Below are 19,045 nucleotides of genomic sequence, written 5' to 3' on the forward strand. Positions count from 1 at the left end.
CTAGGTCTTCAGAAATATGCTGAAGTGACTTTAAAAGCAGGCATGCAGCTCTGCCTTTGGTGACCACTAGAGAGAGCTGAAAGACAGGAATCAAAACATCTAAAGCAAAGCCTCAGCCCCTGCAGGAGTTGGGCATCAAATTCTTTTCCGTGTGCCTCCAGATTTGAGTTTATTAGAATTTGAAAACTTACCTCTGGCTCTGGTTCAAACTAGCACCTACTCTATCTAGGTACCGGCTGTCAGACATCAGGGATTTGTTGTGGGGACCTGTAACCCCTGTCAGCTGGCCTGCTCCGCTTCAGTGAAGTGGCAGGGAGCTGCTGTCAGACATGAAAAGGCCCTGGAGGAAAACATATGCTCATAAAAATTATGAGATTCCATAGCTCTGAAATCTAATGATCCTGAGTGATCAAACACAGTCTGGAGTCCTAGGGCCACTGGGGGAGGGGATGAGTGACAAGAGACCTTTGCTGCAAGAGCCTGCGGCCAGGCAGCAGGATGAAGTAATTAGTCTCAGTGGGAGATGAGGAAGCAGGCATAATAAGGATGTCTCCACTGAGTCAGGAAAGAACCGAACAATAACCAACAGCTGGGTGGTAAACCAGCCTCTCTTGAAGAAACTAGTCGCCTCTCTTTGCCTCTCCTTTGCCCGGTATGTGGTCATAGGGAGCTGGACATTATTTATCCCTCTTGGTTTCTGGGGGTGAAAGGGCAGTAGGTGGGACCAGCTCTCCAAGGCCAAGGCTGCATGAAGAAGTTCTGGAGTGCTTAGGAAGAGAGAATATTAAAAGTATGTGTCAGTTGGGAGTTAGAGTAATCATGAAAAGATGGGATAAGCTGAAAGTCAGACTTGGATTAGATTTTATTTTTACTCAGACCTGTTCTTCCTGAAATTCTTATGGATATGGTCTCATTACATAGTTGTTGAATGAAGTGGGCAACTCAGTTTCACCTCCTTGGGTCAATTTTTCTCATCTGTAAAATGAAGGGTTTAATCTGGAGTGGAAGTCAATTACCTTAGTTCAAATCAACCTGCTCTGTCACTGATGAACTGCGTGAACCTGCTATAGTCCTTTCCTATCTCTAGGCCTCAGTTTTCCCACTTCAATCTAATGCACAGTATAGACCTGGGAGACTCGAAGGCTACTCCCAGTCTTGCTGTAGGCCTCTTCTGCATCACTGTCAATGTCTTCCATTGTTGCCTAGCTGTGTAAGCCAGGTATACCATTCCTTTCAGGTACCCCATTAGTAACAAGGGATAGGAAAAGGTCTTGAGCTGCATTATTGCAAGGTCTTTGCTAATTTTCAACATGGAATGTTTGTTACAAGGTGGTGGCCTTGGCGGGGCTTGCATGCCCACTCAGCCACTAACCAGTGATGTTCCCATTTTGTAAAGTGACTACTTTTCCACTTCAGAGCTCCCTTAAAAACCCAATCCTGAACAGCCTGCCCAACTCCAATCCCCTATGTAGATCATTTTAAAGTTTATGCTCTCATAGAGAGTTTAGGCCCTGGCAGAAGTGTGACTTGAAATGAGATTTCAGTTCTGAGACCAAACTTCCTGCTGTTAACCAGGTTAAAACTATTTTACCCTTGTAGGCAAGTTACATACCAAAGCTAGATTTTTAGGTGTTTATTTTGTTCCAAACCTTTTGAGGATTTAATTAATGTACCAGGTCTCAAGCTCCCAAATTTTATTCATTCTGCTAGATTTGGCTATGGATTCATAAGAGGCTGCATCCTACCCTAAACATTAATACTGTGCTGCTTTTGCCAACCAATATTCTCTCCAAAAGCACACAAGCCCACACATGCATATGCACGTGTGTAGAAGTGACACCCTGTTATGTGACACCTGATAGAGCAGATTTGGGACCTGTGAATGACTTTCCTTCATCTGGAGAGAAGTGGGTGGTAGCCTGATTCTTCAGAGCTATTCAAACCATGTGCAACAAAGGAGGCCCTGCAGAACTGCCCTCTATTAAGTTGGTGGGTGTGGGGCAGGAGAAATGGAAGCAGGGGTTTTGGTGCTGAAACATTTTCAATGGTCTCTCCTGAGGCCCAGCTTCCCCTGTTCCACTGTTGTTTGAGCTGTTAGGATAGTAATTAGGCCCCTTCCTACCCACAAAGCCAAGAATCAGTGTCTTTTCCTTTGATGATTTGATAAGGGCCAAACTGGGACCAATGGAGGGGGATCAGGACTTTGGCCATGGTTTGACCATCAGAGGCCAACAATGCCCCAGCTGCCTATCTGTAATGGAAAAACTTGTGGATAGGGACCAGTCTTCTTTGGAGCCCCTACGTGGCAACCTCATCCTCCTGGCCCTGGCTTGGGGTGGCAAATTACTATTAGCTCTAAGTGACAGCCAAGGATGCCTGGCAAAGAAGATGAGGAAAAGTTTGAGTAATAGGAACACAACAGACCAAGGCACATAATAGGGAGAAAGAGACACAAAGAGGCTGAGTGAGGAGAGTGGTTGAGCTCCTAATGAGGTGAGCTGTGCTAGCTGAACACAGCAAGACTGTTGCTTAGAGTGTGGGTATAGGGAATCATCTGGCAGCTATTTTAGAAGGTGCAAGTGGTCCAGAGTCTACATTTCCTGGCATGTTTAATGCCAGCCAGCCAGAGTGACCCAGGATGCACATTGGTTGGTAAAGGTTAGCAAAGTTTTACTAACCTTTACCAACTTTTTTACCAAGAAGTAACCTTAAGTTTACTTCTTAAAAGAAACTGCCCAAAGCTTTGTGTAGCTGCTGCCTATACTTTTGGGGATCCAAGTTGGAAATTGAATTTTCCCTACAACAGTCTCTTTCCTGGCCTAGCCCAGGTGGAAATATTGACTTCACCAGGTCAATAACTATTGCCCCTTCCCCATACCATGCCATCTCCCTGTCATCAGACCTTCTCTGCCTACTGAGATGAAAGGGATTTCTTCACATTTTGACAGATGGATACAAGAATGGGGTTATGGGCGTGCAGATTAATGCATTGATCTGGGAAATCTGTAAAAAGTAGTGAGTGCTGTTTAAGGCCCCTTCCCTATGTGATATTCTACTCTTCCAGTCTATGATTATAGCAGCTTGAGCCAAAAGGTGAGGTATGGCTCAGCCTGAGATGAGTGGGACTGATGCTACTATTAAGGGTGGGCTGGGCCAAGGTAAGGCTGATTGGCCCGAGCTCTGGGTCCCTCCTTTATTTAAGCACCCATGTGTCTATGACAGTCATAAAAAGAAACAGAAAGGGAAGAGAAATGAGGAGGAAACAGAGGGGAAAAAAGGAGGAAGGGAAGAAGGAGGCAGACTGTTAACCAACCAGATAATGGGGAGACTATCTATACACTTGTAAACTAACAGCACCCACAGTTCTTGGGAAGCCATGTCCCTCAGAAATTCTAAGGTTAAACAAGGCTCCTTGTTTCATTTTATCTCTCTGCCCTCCTCCTCCCTCCATCAGTGGCTCCTAAGGTAAGATGGCAAGGAGTTTCTCAGCACACAGAGGCTTGGATCTTCCCACCAGGCTCCTGAGGACACGGTAGCACCTTTGACAGTTGCTTCTATTGGGTGGCTAACAAGCTGGAGCCAAGAGGCCCCATGCCCCTCCTCCCCGAGGGGTTAGAAAGTATAGGGAGAGGTTCCAAAGGCCAGGGGTTGATCCAAAGCTTTTCTAGATCCTGGGAGAAAGACCCTGGCAAGTTTGAAGGCATTCACAAAGAAAATTTGGTTACTAAGTTTGGAACACCTGGAGCTTTGGCTCCAAAGGGATGGTCAGGTGGCTGAAATGCTGTGTGCATAGGTTTGGGAACAAGTGTGCTGGTGGCAAAAATGTAAATGCTGAGCAGGGTGGGGTGAAGGGTAGGGTTTGGAGAGGAGCACACAATGACAAGGAAGAGGCATTAGATTGGTTCCTCAGGGGCGGGGGAGCCTGGCAGTAGCTCCCCACTGGGTTCTGGGTCAGGGGCCAACATCTTGTCCTTGCTGGAATCCCTTTGCTCTTTCTTGAACATCCTTTGATGCATCAGAGGGACAAAGAAGAGGATTACAGCTCCAATTATTGGGGGCACACCAGCAAAGTAGAAGGCCACATGGTAGTCCCCAAAACAGGTGCGGAGGAGGCCTGAAATAGTGGAGAAAGAAAAGTTAAGCTCAGCTTTGCCCTACTGCCCAAAGGTGTTTTCTGCCTCTTCTAGGGGCCATCACAATACCTGTACAGAGAATTTTGGCCTAAACTACCTTGACCTAAGGTACTTGAAATACTTCTAGTTGTAATAAATTAAACCTCTATTACAAAGGCAGGTGACTCCTCCAAGGTACTGGGGCTGCAGGCCCTTGAGCTAATGTTCATTATGAAAGAAGCTAATGAAACTTCTCTTAAAATTCTCCATTTGTGACTCTCATGAAACTACAGCTAACTCTAGTCACTCTTAGTTATGGAGTTACTTTAAAAGAGGGAAGCTGCTCTGGCTGGTGTGGCTTAGTGGATTGAGCGCCAGCCTGTGAACCAAAGGGTTGTGGGTTCGATTCCCAGTCTAGGGCACATGCCTGGGTTGTGGGCCAGGTCCCCCCGGTGGGGGGAGCACGAGAGTCAACCACACATTGATGTTTCTCTCCCTCCCTTTCCCTCTCTAAAAATAAATAAATTAAAATATCTTTAAAAGAGGGAAGCTAATTTAAAAGAACTCCACAGAATATGGCCAAGCCTTCTTCTGGTTCACAGTGACATACCCTCTTAACCCAAAGTTGGACTAAAATGTTCTTGTGAAACAATTCAGTCAAATTCCTATTTATCCTTTCTCTTAAGTTCCCATTTGCCCTAAGAGGTGGATGTATGTGTATCCTTCCTTCCAGTTACAGATATGGTTGGTCCCTGTAGGTTTCTCTTGAGTTACAAATACCATATATGTGTTTGGCATGGGGTACTACGCCTCCTCAGCTCATCTTCAGAAGCTAATGTGAGCTACCTCATAGGAGGAACGATCCCAGAAACTCTATTGAGAAAAGGCAAGTAGGCTCTTGTGCTGCTTAGGAGGCAAACCGGAAAGAGGTATGGATTCTGGAACCCACCTTTGAGGTCGGTGGCTGGGTAGAGGCTCCCCTCTGCCAGTGGGCAATGTGACTGGGACAAAGGTGTGAGTAGAAGCTTTTGCCACTGTCACACAACATGACCAGAAACCTTACAACATCTTGCACATAACTTGTGTTCAAGGATTATTTGTTGAGTTAGCCTAGTTGGCCAGCCTAGGAAAAGCTAGCCCATAAATTAATATTTGCAATAAATCCTAAAGAAAGGAAATTCTCTTGCCATTGGTTTTCCTTGTTTCCTATGTTTCCTGGGGTACCAACAATGTCCTTCTTGAAGAGTGGAGAGAGAAACTGGGAGTGCTTAAATATAGTAAGCCAACACTTTACTTACTCCCTATAGGAAGTAAGCCTCACTAGACCAGTCCTGGGATGAGGCCTTACTCGAATCTCTTCTACAGGCTCAGTTAAGAAGCCAGTAGAGGAGGAAGGGGTGTCTCTAAGTCCTGTTAAAACCAGGACCCACTTTCTCTTCTTTTCCCGCCCAGCTACCTTGCAAATAATCACTTACCTGTGAAGAGAAAGGGGATGCTAGATCAATAAAATGGTCAAGAAAGCCAAACCCTTTCTCCCTCTGCCCTCTTGGAATCAGCCATGCTGTCCACAATAAAACTCCACTGAAACAGATATACAGCTATGAAAAGTATATTCCCCAAAATGAATCCATGCACATATACTATGCTTAGTTTCTTTTACCAAGAGTGGTAAGGGGTTTCATGCATTTTGACAAGGCTGCTTAAACAGAGAATAAGAGGAAAGGGAACTTTAAGTAGAGGTACTTAGGAAAGCTACAGCCCAGGAAAGATAGGACTCCCACACTCATACCCTCCCTGTAATATCAGCCTCACCTGCAATGGGGGGCCCAGCAATCATCGGCAGGGCCATCATTCCCAGGAGGTAGCCAATGGCCTGTGAGGCCTGCATTGGGCCCACCAGTTCAAATGCGATGGGGGCCATGATGGTGATGAAGAAGCCATCACACAGGCCCAGGAAGAGGCAGACAACGATGAGGCCCCCGAAGCCCCGGCACAGGGGAATCATCATGGACATCAGGCCCAAGAGCAGGAAGGAGATGACCTAACGGAGCAAGGGCCCGAAGTCGGTCATGTTATGCGTACCAGTTAAGACCACATAGCAAATCATACCTCCTTTCTCAGAGTCTCATTCCTACCATTTATAAAATGAGTCAGCAGGGTGCCAGCAGAGACAGTAGTTGGACTAAACAGTTACTGAGGCCCCTTCTAAGTCCTATATTAAAGGATTCAAAGTTTTTAAGAGAGCTCCTATTTAACTGTGAGTCTATGTTGTTGCTGTCAGCGGATTTGTTAGGTTCATCAGTTGGTTTTTAGATAGGATAAGTGTTCTGGCCATGCCATGTGAGGAGATCTCTTTGTTGGGGGGCCTTTGAACTTTGCCCAGGCTGTTTTGGGATATTTAGGCAGAATCTAGGAATAAGACTCCAGATACCCCAGCTTCTTCCCTAGGAGATTCATGCATGACTGTAAGATAAAATCAGACCTACCTATCAACAACCATAATGGTATGGCAATTAGCAGTTAATACCATTATATAACACAAAAGACCCCATTAACTGATTTCAGTCAGCTTTAATTACTACCTATCATATCTAGCTGCCTCTTAGCATCCTCTATGAGGCCCTGCCAAGGTCTGGAAATTAAAAATCTCTCTTGGAACTGAAAATCAGGCCTGAAGAATTGGCCCAAAGTGAGGCTGTCCTGCAGGTTGTCACCATTTCCTTTCCAATAGACTATCCAGGGGCTTGACACCAGACACATGTACCTGTCTTCTCCAATAGTAGAAACTACAGGGTCTAGTGAATGGCTCTTCAGAACACCTGAAGCTATATGCACACTCCTTTCCTCTCTCAGTCCCGTACCCAGAGAGAAGGGGGGGGCAAATTTCTGTGATGGCTCAAGAGAAAGAAGTTCATCCATTGTCTTGTGCTCTCAGCCTGAGACACCAGCAGGATGAGTTTAGACAAGTCACTTTTGCTCTCTGGGCCTCAGTTCCTCATTTGTGAAATGAGGGAATTGGACTCCAAGTTGATTGTTTTAGCTACAACATTCTAAGATTGTTTTATATTATTCTAAGTGCTAAAACTGGGTCAAATAAGAGTGGAAAGGGGGAGAGAGTGGTGGGTGGGTAGGGTGAGTGGCCAGCAGAAGCACTGGGCCCTAAGTCCAGTTCTGATGACTAGCTAATGCCTCTGCTTCCATTGGAACGCCCTCTGCTCAATAGAAAGCAAAAGCTGCTTGGGCCCTACCTCTCTCCTAGGGACTGTGGTGAGAAATGAGCTTTATGGCTAAGCAAAAACTACTGCCTCTTCTCAGGATAAAGCCCTGGCCTAGTGCTAGCTTGCCCAGATTTTCAGTATCCTTTTATATCTTGGAGCTGCTGATACTGACAGGAAAGACACACAGGGGTGGCATGCAGAAGAGGCTGGGAAAGCCACACATACTCCAATGTAAAAATCCACCCAGATAAGGCACTTTCTGATATTTGCACAGGAATTCAAAATTTCATAATTTGTTTATCTCAATTATAGGCTTTCAGTTTGACCTTGGTCAAGTCTCTTATTATCTCTGGGATTTGGTTCTGCCTTCCATCACTTAAGGTAAAGTAGAATATGAGAAGAGCATTACATAAGAGTTCAGCTCTGCCACAACTGGCTGTATGTCTTCCCCTAAGTTTCTCCATCAGTACAATGAGAGACTGGACTAGATGAATCATAAGGGCATCCCTAGATCTGACAAAGCAGGTTGACCAGTTCTTGCAAACCTAACACAGAGTTAAATACAACAGAATACTTTGTCTAAAACATCTGAGGTTATTTCAGAAAACCCTTGGGGTTGTCAGAAGACAGAGAAATCTCTACTGTGTGTATAGTTAGGCCCCCTTGCCTATAGTGAGGCAAATAATTTTAGGGCTTGCTTAGGGGAGTCAGAACTCAAGCATTTCCTGATGGATTATTTGTGATCACATGTTTTCTAGGACCACCATTACCCCTTCACAGGGTTTCACACTTGGGCATCTTCTAGTAAACTCAACTGCAGGAGCAATAAGCATGAGCCAGGTCAGAAAGGCAATATTGCTATCAGGTAGGCAAAGATAGACAGCTTAAGCAATAGTCTATATTCAAGCCAGACCAGAGTCCAATTCACACAGAAAGTGGCCTCTTGTGTTTACTGCCCACAACATGAGGCTACTTGTATCACTATCAGAAGGATTAAAACCTTGGCTATAACATTTTTTGACTTCCCAAAGCCTGGTCATGCCAATCGTTGTTTTAATCCTCAACTGTGAGGTGGGATAGGAAAAGCGAGAATTATTCTCATTGCACAAATGACTAAAGTGAGGCCCAGAGAAGGGGAGTGGTCTGGCCTTTTCTGGTACTTTTTTGTGTCAACCAAGAGGATGGCACTTAACAGGCAATGTTTGGTGCCAAGTAGTTCTGGAAGTATAAGAGATGATGAACCTGGGCCTGGGCCTACAGGAGAGAAACACTGGGCCACGTGTTATACATGTCCAGGACCCTCCAAGAGAGTGTAGGGTAGCCATGAGATCACCCCTCACTGGTGGCAGCATTTAACTCCTGGCCTCACTTTCTCTCTCTCAGATGGGAGAGCCATTATTAATTAAAAAACTATTTGAAAATGTTCTAGAGGTTCCATTTATACTGCTCTCACTGGATCCTCACTCCATCTTGATGAAAGACAGACAAGAATGACTCTTCATTTGAAAGCAAGGCAAACTGAGGCTCAGAGAATTTATTGACTTTCCCTTGTTGCACAAGCTGATGTCAGAGCTGATGCCCAGGGGACAGCAATGACACAATCTACCATTCTATATTAAAAAGTGGGGATAAACTAGCACCTGTGGCAGTATCCCTCCCCACAGTGGACGGGGTGGCCACACTCACCTGCAAGTAGATCTTCTTAAGTCCAGGAATGGAGTCACTGACACGGCCTGACACAAGGCGCCCGAGGCCTGAGGTAGCCCCAATACACACCAAGAGCACCCAGGTCTGCTTGATTTCCAAGAACTCCTCTTCCACATACTTCATCTGAAAAGCATAGCATCAGACCCCCCCAGGACAGGAAAAAGAAGAGGAGCTGACTGATTAACTGTTGGCATATCTGGAACCCTCTACTGCTTACTTGTCTGGACCACGATAAGAACTACTTTCCTTGTAGTCCTATCTCTGGGATAAACTCCCTGGCTGCTTCTAAGTGCTTACAAAGCTGCATATTCCCTGGTTCTCTACATTCTGGGCTATTGAACACAGCTGAGGGGAGTGGGTGTCTCCAGACCCCTTCCAAACAAACCCTGGCAGGACAGAATACAGCCTTAACAACTGAGAAAATCCAGTGGTTCTCCTACAATCTCCCAATTCCCTGACCCAGAACTGACAGACTGGGGAAACAGCAGGTCACCAGGGGAGACAGATCCACCAACTTTCAGGTATACTTCTAAAAGTGTGTTTTAAGAAACATGAGGTCTATGGAAGATAACAGGACTACAAATGACAGTTCTTTGGCCATACAAGTTGGGTAGATGCTGGCTAAACAAAACTGAAGGATTTGTTTACTGCAGGACTTTTTGGTACCTTTAAAAGACTGCTACACAATATGAAGCTAAAGAGATCTAATATATGGTATTGCTTAAACAAAATCATTTGACCACAAAGACCAGCATTCCATAGAACACACTTTTAGACAACCTTATCCTTGGGTCATCTGGGTCAGTCTCCTGCACCCCAGTGATGCTTATCTTCTCCTGAAAATCTTACCTATCTAGACTTATCAGTGGAAGAAACCAGAGGCATGGGCTTTTCCCTAACGAACTCTCCTTATTTCCCACAGAGGTCTTCCCTCAACCTGTGCTCTTTCCCACTGTGTCTCTCCAACTACTGTTTGTTTTTCCAAAGGTCTCAGTTTTGTCCTTTAAATATCCTCCACCCCTACCCTCTCACACTTCAGGCAGGTGAAGGGCAGATTCTTGGGACCAGGTTGGGTGAGCCCATCCTGATGTTCCTCACCAGGTGTACATAGGGAACGAAGTAGCCAAGGGCAGCAGCAGCAATCCCAAAGGCCCAGATGCGGTAGGTACGTTGGCGAAACACTCGCATGTTGAAATACTTCCTGAGTTGAGCCAGAAAGCGTTGGCACACGGTATGGACACCTCTCTTGCTTGGGGTGTCCTGGGAGCTGGGCAGGAGGGGCCGGTAGGTGAGTGAAAGCAGCGTAAGAATAAACATGAAGGTACTCAGCACCTGGAAGGTTTGGGCGAGCTTTATCTTAGCCCCCAGTGTTTTGATGAGAAGGGGGAAGGATATGGAGAAGATGCTACTCCCAGCAGACACTACACCATTGGCCAGACCCAGGCGGCGTTGGAAGTAGTGGCCCAGTATGACGAGAGATGGCTGAAAGGCGAAGGAACAGCCACAACCAAAGAGAATCCCATAGGTGAAGTAACGCAGGCTCAATGAGCTGTGGGAAAAACATCAAGAGCTATCCTCAGCAGCCTGGCCAGAAAATTCACCTGCCCTTTTCCCTTCACCCTCCAGAAACCTGCATCACCCCCACCATTAACCCACAGCCCCACTTACCACTGACCCTCAGAACAGACAAGGAGTAGGACCTTCTGATCCCCATTTTGCAGATGGGAAGACAGGCTCAGAGAAGTAATTTACCCAAGGTAGCATAGCTGTGTATCAGCAAAGTTTGGACTTGACTCCAGGTCTGTGTGACTCTATTTTGAGTCATAGCACCCAGAGACGATTGTTCAAAACAAAGCCAGACCCTGCCTATGCAGAGGCTGGATGAGGGGCTACGAGTAAGTCGGTGCTTTAGAGAGAACTTACCGCTCACCTAGACAGCATGGATTGGCTGGTAGCCAAAGCTTTATCCCAAGTAACAAAGGCCTGCAAGGAGTCAAGATCCTGGGAGGTTAAGACCCTCTGTAGGGCTCTTCAGTATCTTTCTCCATGTTCAGAGCTCTTAATACTTCAGAGACTGTCTGGTGGTCTCCTGAGAGATGGCCCATCCTCAACCTACCCAAAGTCTGGATATCACAGCATAACCTAGCTACTTGATGGGAAATGGAGCCTCAAAAAAGTTATGGGTCTCACAAAGTAACACACATTCTGGCTTAAAACATTACGGCCTGCAGGGGCCATAAGCCTCTGTAACAGAAGGCAAAGTAGTCAGCAGGAAAAAGGCCATGTGAAGGTTAGCTTGGCCAGCCATCTGCATCCCAAAAATATTGGCACAACCTAGTGAGGAATTTTATTTTCTTTTTGAAGCCTCTACATATTTTGCAATAGTTTTTATCTGACCACTTAATTATCTAATAGCCTCCATGGTCAGGTAGTTCTTCCCCATAGACAGAGCCAGTCCTCATACTAAAAAGACTGGGCCTATGCTGCAGAGATGATATGGTGATTGCATGCATGATTCCAACCACAGCAATCATTACCATTGCTTTCCATCTGCTTGTATTCACTGCATATGAGCAAGGGCTTTGGTTTCAAAAGGGCTGCCTCCATTTGGAACACATAACTAAACCAACTGTTCCTCTTCTGTCAGATTCCTTGGGGTCTGCTCCCATGAGATTCTAGGGACTCAGTGGTATGGCATGGGCCAAGGATCTCTTGTCTAAGGAACAGGAGTTATACCTGCAGAGTGAGGGCCAGTGAGGGCAAAGCATGGGGTTCTATCCAGGGTGCTATGTGGAAGATCTATTTCTAGCTGCACCCCAAGGCAAGAGACCCCTAAACAGGCTTGCCAAGTCCTCCTAAACCCTGCCTGCATTCTGTTCCACCTCATGCCATCCAAAGGCATCCAGAGCCCTGATTCAAACAACAGGAAGGATGACTTGGAGCCCTAGCCACAAGAAGTACCATTTTTCCACCGGGTGTGAAGCCACCCAGAAAATTTCTTGGCTTTGAAGATGTTCTTACAGAAAAGGCAATGGGGTTGAGGGAGGAGCTTAGGGGCCTGGAGAACAGAACGCCTACTCTAATGTGCCTAAAGAAGAGTGCCAGAAGAAAACATGCCTGAGCTCCTTCCCTTTCTGTAACAGCCCATGTGGATTGCAAGGGAAATGGGATCCGTATGTTGCTAATTTGTTTACACTTTGCTATTCTTGTCCTTAAAAAACAGGCCTATGCTCTGTAGTGCTGAGCCTGGAGCTGCTCCTGAGGCCTAGCTCCTTCCCACAAGGAGCCAGCACCAGCTTGCTGAGGATGAATGAGGCCAACCACTGGAGAGGTTCTGAAAGGGTTTGGCACTGCTTCCCTGGGAGGACTAAGCAGGTTCCAGGTAGGACATGGTTTTCCCCTCCTCTGTCTGAATTAGGTGGGACTGAGTCAAGAAAACATTTCAGGACAAATCCAAGCTCTGCTGGAGGGTAGGCTGGGCAGCCAGAAATGCTCAAGTCATAAAGAAATTTGGCTCATCCTCAAAGGGCCCAATTGAGGCAGAACACTATTATCATTCTCTGATGTGAGTGGAATGTTAGACCTAGAGAATATAACCACGGTCCTACTCTGGGGAGTAAGGCTCAGAAAGCAAATCTCTGACAAATTAACTGTATTTCTAGGCCAGCATTTTCCTACACCAGCCCAGGCAGATTGGAAGTAGGAGGTACCATAATTTTCAAAGCATCTTTGGCAGAAAGTTGATGGAATCCCCTATTTCTCAGTTTCTGATGGAGGATTTTCACTTCTCCCCTCAACTAGATATGCTTCTGCAGGGCTGGCAGAAAGAAAACAGAAAATGAGCCTGTAGCTTGCTCCTTGCCTGGCACTACTAAGTTCTTCCAGTGGAACCAACAGGACCAGAGTTTGACTTTAGCTTAGGCCTGGCTGGGTAGCTTGGCACTAGGTTTGTACCTCAGTGGGGATGGTGCTAAATATCCCTTCTCATGACCAAGACATGAATTTTTATCCATTTCAAACCATCCATGCATTGGCAGCCAGAAACATCTTGAAAGGGACCAGAAATGCTAAATAGCCTGGGGCTCAGCTGACCTCATTTTTAGCATAAGATTCCCTCAGGAGTGCTGTAATGGTACGTGTCCACATGAGCTTGCTCTAAAAGTTCATTCTCGAGAAGGCAGATGAGGTCATGAGATGTGCGGCACATTGAAGGGGAATAAAATGGCAGAGCTGGAAGAGACCCGAAAAGACCATCTAGTCTAATCCCCTCATATTACAGATATAGAAATTGAGGCCCAGAGACGGGAATGGTACTCATCAATTGTTCCACAGCCATTCAGTGGCCAAAACTGGACATGGGCCCAGCTATATGAATTCCCAAACTTAGACTCCTACCACTTTGGAACTCTTGCGTCCTCTTTGGGGATATTCCCTACCAATGGGCACTGGTACCTAAATGAGTCCCATTGGACAAGGAGGATTCTGCATGGAAAGAGCCACAGAAGATTCTGCAAGGGGAAGATTGTCCCTAATTGAATTCCAGAAAGAGGCCAACTCTCACTCAGTCTTAGGCATCCACCAACTCCTAGCCTTACCTGGTGAAGGAGCTGGTATGGAGGCCGATGAAAGCGACAGCAGCCCCTGCAGTTGCTGTGATTCGGCAGCCCAAACGATCAGTAAATATACTCACAATGGGAGAACAGAAGAAGATCATGCCCATTGAGAGGGCTCCTACCCATGCTGCAAAGAAAACAAGCACAAAGATACCTTAGCTTAGTGTGGTATGACTGGTATCTCAATTCTTCTCTGGCCTTTCACAGGGGCATTGCATTGGCCTACACTGCCAGTCAGCTATTCCCTAGTGGCCAGAGAGCTTGGGCAATTTTCAAAGTACTTGTAGCAGGGCAATGTGAGAACCAAGAGTCTAGTTTATAAACACATTCAGAACTTTGAAACTGAGATAGGGGCCTTTTTAAAGATCAATCCAATAATGAAGCCTAACTAGTTACCACACAGCAGTACATTTCTCAGCCTCTTTGGCTCTTTAGTAAGACAACGTGACAGAATTTTAACCAATACAATGTAGTTAAGTGATAAACACTACTTCCAGGCCTGGACCATAAAAATGTCCTGTTGGGTTTCTGCTTTCTGGTGGGCTACAAATGCAGAGCGACCTTGGAAGCCATGTAGTAAGACTTGCAGAACTGCCATTAGTTCTATCTGGGTCCCAGAATAACTATATTGAGCAAAGTTCCCCTTCCCTTTCCAATATGGAATCCCTGTCCTGAATGATACATAAGAAATAGAGAAATTTTTTGTCCTTTAAGCCACTAAATGTTTTTAATTATTGCATACACTTTTTAAAAATTGTAATTTAATTTACTGGGGTGATATTGGTTAATAAAATTATATAGGTTTCAGGTGTACAATTCAGTAATGCATCATTTGTATATTGTATTGTATGTTCGTCACCCAAAGCCGCCTTTCATCACCATTTACCCCACGCCTTTACCCTCTTCAATTTCCCCTAACCCCCTTTCCCTCTGGTAATCACCATACTGCTGTCTGTATCTATGAGTTTTTTTCTTTGTTTAATCCCTTCACCTTTTTCACCCAGAGCCCCAACCCTTCCACCTCTCTCACAGCTGCCAGCCTGTTCTCTGTATCTATGAGTCTGTTTCTATTTTGTTGGCTTATTTTGTTCATTAGATTCCACTTGTAGGTGAAATCATATGGTATTTGTCTTTCTCTGAATGCTTTAGTTCACTTAGTATAATACTCTCTGGGTCCATCCATGCTGCCAATTTTCCTTCTTTTACAGCTGAGTAGTATTCCACTGTATAAAGGTATCACAGCTCTTTTATCCACTCAATTTTTGAGGGCCATTTGTTATAGCAGTTAAACCAACAGAAACTAAAACAAAGATATCCCTCTACTACCATTTTACTGATAAAGAAGCAGGCCCAGAAATGTGAAAGAGCTTATCAAAGATCATGCAGCAAGTCAGTGGCAGAGCTGGGACTCAAACCCAACTGTCCTTATTCCTAGTTCAATTAATTATATTATTTGATGTCTTCTATTGGGATGAATAAAGTTTCCACTCATTAGAGGTGTGTGAACAGAGACTAGATATAAAACAGGGGATTCAAGCATTGGGGTCATATTTGAACTAGTCCACATTTTAGGCCCTTCCAGGGATGCTAAACCAGATCTATAGCCTTAGGCACTCAGATACTTGGCTTCAGGGCCAAGAAGCATGGGCATTAAGCCTTCAAGAGCTAAGATAAGGCTCATCTTACCTTAAGATGCTAAGACTAAGGAGCAGGAAAGGCCACAAACACAGTACAGGTTCAGGAGCCACCCAAAGATTTTTAAGGACACTCTTCAAGAGGGTCATGTAACCATCATGCCGAAGTTTTTAATCAGAGTTCATGTTGGGCAAATCCCTGGCTCCAAACTTGAATAAGAAGAGTTTATTCTGTTTAAAAAGGATCTTAAGTGTCTGTAACAATGCTCGCCAGGGAGAAAGAATTTTGCCCTCTTAGTTACATTCTTCCAGCCCATTTCTCCTTGCTCAGCCCTCAGAAAGAAAGCCCAAGGGTTTTTGCTTGTTTGTTTGAAGGCTGTTATCAAGTTTCATCTTGGGCCTCTCTTTTCTAGGTTAAATAATCTTAGTTCCTTTACCTTTTCTTCTTAGCTTTAATTTCTAACTCTGTTATTACTTTCAGAGCTCTCCTCTGAACATATTCCAAGTCTTCATTAACATTATCAAAAAGCATCATTGAGTATCATCTGAGCAGAGCACCAGGACAGCTTCTGGCTCTCTTCAATTATAGAGGCCCAAGTGGGCCAGAGAAGGGCAGTCTGAGTGAGATCAGGGCTAGCCCACTGCCTTTGTCTCTTACTTCAGTGCCTAATAGGTTTTTCAGATGCCCACTGGGAAAATCTGCTTTGCTGAGGTACCATCTTAAGCTCTAGCTGCCTAGCTCTTCAAGTACTGGCCTGGGACAGCAAGGAGACCTAAACTCTCATTACAATTTGACCTCTTACCTTGCAGTTTCACCTCATCATCTGTGGGACCTTGAGCCCTTCTCTAATCCTCAGTATTATCATCTGTAAAATGGGAATTAAGATTTCTGATGTGCCTTCCTCAAAGATTTCATTATTGAGATCAGAGGTTGTGTCAGAGAGCTTTGTAAATACTAATAGTCACATCATATACAAAAATTAATGCAAATGGATCATAGACTTAAATGTAAAACTTAAAACTAAAGACTTCTAGGGGAAGGTGTAGGAGCAAATCTTTCTAACTTTTAGTTAGTCAAAAAATTCATAGATATTTACAGAAGTGAGATTCATGAAAGAAAAAACTTGATACATTAGACTTCATAATTTGAAACCTCTGCTCTTCGAAAAATACTGTTATGAAAATGAAAAGGCAAGCCACAGACTGGGGAAAATATTTACAACACACATATCTGATGAAAGACTGGTATTCAGAATCCAAGTGTGGGATGACTCTCTCAACTCAATAAGAAGAAAACAATCCAATTTAAAACATGGGCAAAAGATTTGAACAGACATTTACACACACACACACACACAATCACAGTATGAATGGTAATTAAGCATATGAAAAGATGCTCAATATCATTAATAATTCAAGAAATATATATTAAAATTACAATGGGATACCCTCTGCAATCCACCAAAAAAGCTTTTTAAAATTGACAATACCGGACTCTGGCTGGTGTGGCTCAGTGGATTGAGTATCGGCCTGTGAACCAAAAATGACAATACCTAGTATTAATGAGGATGTAGAGGAACTGGAAATCTCATACAATGCTGATGAAAATCTGAAATAGTATACCTACTTTGGATAACAGTTTGGCAGCTTCTTATAAAACTAAACATATAGCCCTGGCTGGTGTGGCTCAAAGGGTTGCTTGTTCGATTCCCAGTCAGGGCATATGCTTGGGTTGAGGGTTAGGTCCTCAGCTGAGAACAGTATAAAGTCTGTGTCTAGATTCATTGTTTTTTTTTTTTTTTTTTTGCATGGAGATGTCCAGTTGTTCCAGCACCATTTGTTTGGAAAAAAAAAATCTTTGCTCCACTGTATTGCTTTTGCTTCTTTGTCAAAGTTCACTTGGCTATATAGATGTGGGTCCATCTCTGGGGTCTCTAATCTGTATCATTGATCTATTTGTCTGTTTTTAAACCAATAACACACTGTCTTTAATATTGTAGCTTTATAGTAAGTCATGAAGTCGGGTAGTGACTGTCCTTCAATTTTGTTGATCTCCCCCAATATTGTGTCAGTTATTTGGGGTCTTTTGCCTCTCCATATAAACTTTAAAATCAGTTTGTTGATATCCACAAAATAACTTGCTGGGATTTTTATTGAGATTACATTGAATCTATAGATCAAGTTGAGAAGAGCTGATATCCTGACAATACTGAATCTCCCTATGCATGAACATGGAATATCTCTCAATTTATTTAGTTTTTTTTATATTGCTCATCAGAGTTTTGTAGTTTTACTCATATAGATTTTGTAGATATTGTTAGATTTATAGCTAAATATTTCATCCTTGGGAATGTTAGCATAAGTTGTATTTGTTTTTAATTTCAAATTCTACTTGGTTATTGCTGGTATACAGGAAAGTGATTGACTTTTCCTGGAGTTTTTTTGGTTGATACTTTTAGATTTTCTACATAGATGATCATGTTATCTACAAAGGTAGTTTTGTTTCTTCCTTCCCAATTTATATACCCATTATCCCCTTTTCTTGCATTGTATTAGCTAGAACTTCCATTATGATGTTGGAAAGGAGTGGTAAGAGGGGATATCCTTGCATATACTTGATCTTAGTGGGAAAGCTGCCTGTTTCTCAGCATTAAGTATGATATTAGCATTAGGTTTCTTAGTATAGATTTTTAAAAAATAGTCTTTTTGATTTTTACCTTTTAAAATTTGAAATAATTGTAGTTTCACAGGAAATTGTCAAGAAAATCCAGAGACATTCCATGCACCCATCACCCAGTTTTCCCCCATGGTTACATCTTATGTAATTATGCTGCAATAGCAAAACCTTGAAATTGACATTGGTACAATATATGTATTAAATTCTGTATCATTTCATCATGTGTAGATTCATGTAAACACCACCATAATCAAGATATAAAACTATTCTATCACTACAAAACTCTACTTTGTGCTACTCCTTCACAGTCACATCCAATTTACTCTTCTACCATCCCTAACTTCTGGCAATCACATATGTTTTACATCTCTATATTATTTTTAAAAAGTTATATAAGTGAAGTCATATAGTATGTGACCTTTTAAAATTGGCCTTTTCACTCAGAATAATTCCCTGGAAATACATATTTGAAGTGAGTTTCTTGCAGACAGCATACAACTTGGGCATTTTTTTTTAACATTTTCTATCCACCCTGCCAATTTCTGTCTTTTAAGTTTTTACAAATTTTTTCAATTAGAAAATTAGAAAATGTCAATTACAGTTGACATTTCATATTATATTAGTTTCAGGTATACAGCATAGTGCTTAGACATTTATATAACTTACAAAGTGATCCCCTCCAATAAGTATTGTACCCACCTGACACCATATTTACTTATTAAAATATTACTGACTAGCCCTGACTGTGTGGCTCAGTTGGCTGAGTGTTGTCCTACAAAGTGAAAAGTCCCTGGTTTGATTCCCAGTCAGGCACATGCCTGGGTTGCAGGTTCAGTCCTCGGTGGGGCGCATGTGAGAGGCAACCAATCCATGTTTCTTTCTCACATCAATGTTTCTCTCCCCATCTTTTGCCCTTTCTTCCCCCTTGCTAAAAATTAATAAAAATAAAATCTTTATAAAATATTACTATATTACCTATGCTGTATTTTACAACCCCATGACTATTTTGTAACTATCAACTTGGGATTTTTTTTGTCCTTTAATTGGAGTTTTTATTGTCCTTTTTTCCATTACCATTTTAACT

At 43.5% G+C, this 19,045-nt stretch overlaps 1 protein-coding gene across 3 annotated transcripts in view; it reads right to left on the minus strand.

Moving 5' to 3' along the window:
• Positions 1–1,356: 1,356 nt before the first annotated feature.
• SLC16A2 (solute carrier family 16 member 2) overlaps positions 1,357–19,045 on the minus strand; it is a 108,469-nt gene continuing 90,780 nt past the window's right edge. Inside the window, exons 2-6 of one of the 3 annotated variants that reach the window (XM_054579579.1) lie at positions 13,633–13,777; positions 10,136–10,586; positions 9,017–9,160; positions 5,925–6,153; positions 1,357–4,114 (exon numbers count right to left, since the gene is read on the minus strand). In XM_054579579.1, the coding sequence (XP_054435554.1) occupies positions 3,894–4,114; positions 5,925–6,153; positions 9,017–9,160; positions 10,136–10,586; positions 13,633–13,777 (1,190 nt within the window). In that variant the 3' untranslated portion in view covers positions 1,357–3,893. The remainder of the gene's footprint in view (positions 4,115–5,924; positions 6,154–9,016; positions 9,161–10,135; positions 10,587–13,632; positions 13,778–19,045) is intronic. The other 2 variants (XM_054579577.1, XM_054579578.1) reach the window with 2 other exon arrangements.

The sequence above is a fragment of the Pteronotus mesoamericanus genome, unplaced genomic scaffold (genome assembly GCF_021234165.1).
Source record: "Pteronotus mesoamericanus isolate MK-2021 breed Mesoamerican mustached bat unplaced genomic scaffold, CSHL_Meso_final contig_55, whole genome shotgun sequence".
In the NCBI taxonomy this organism is placed as follows: Eukaryota; Metazoa; Chordata; class Mammalia; order Chiroptera; family Mormoopidae; genus Pteronotus; species Pteronotus mesoamericanus.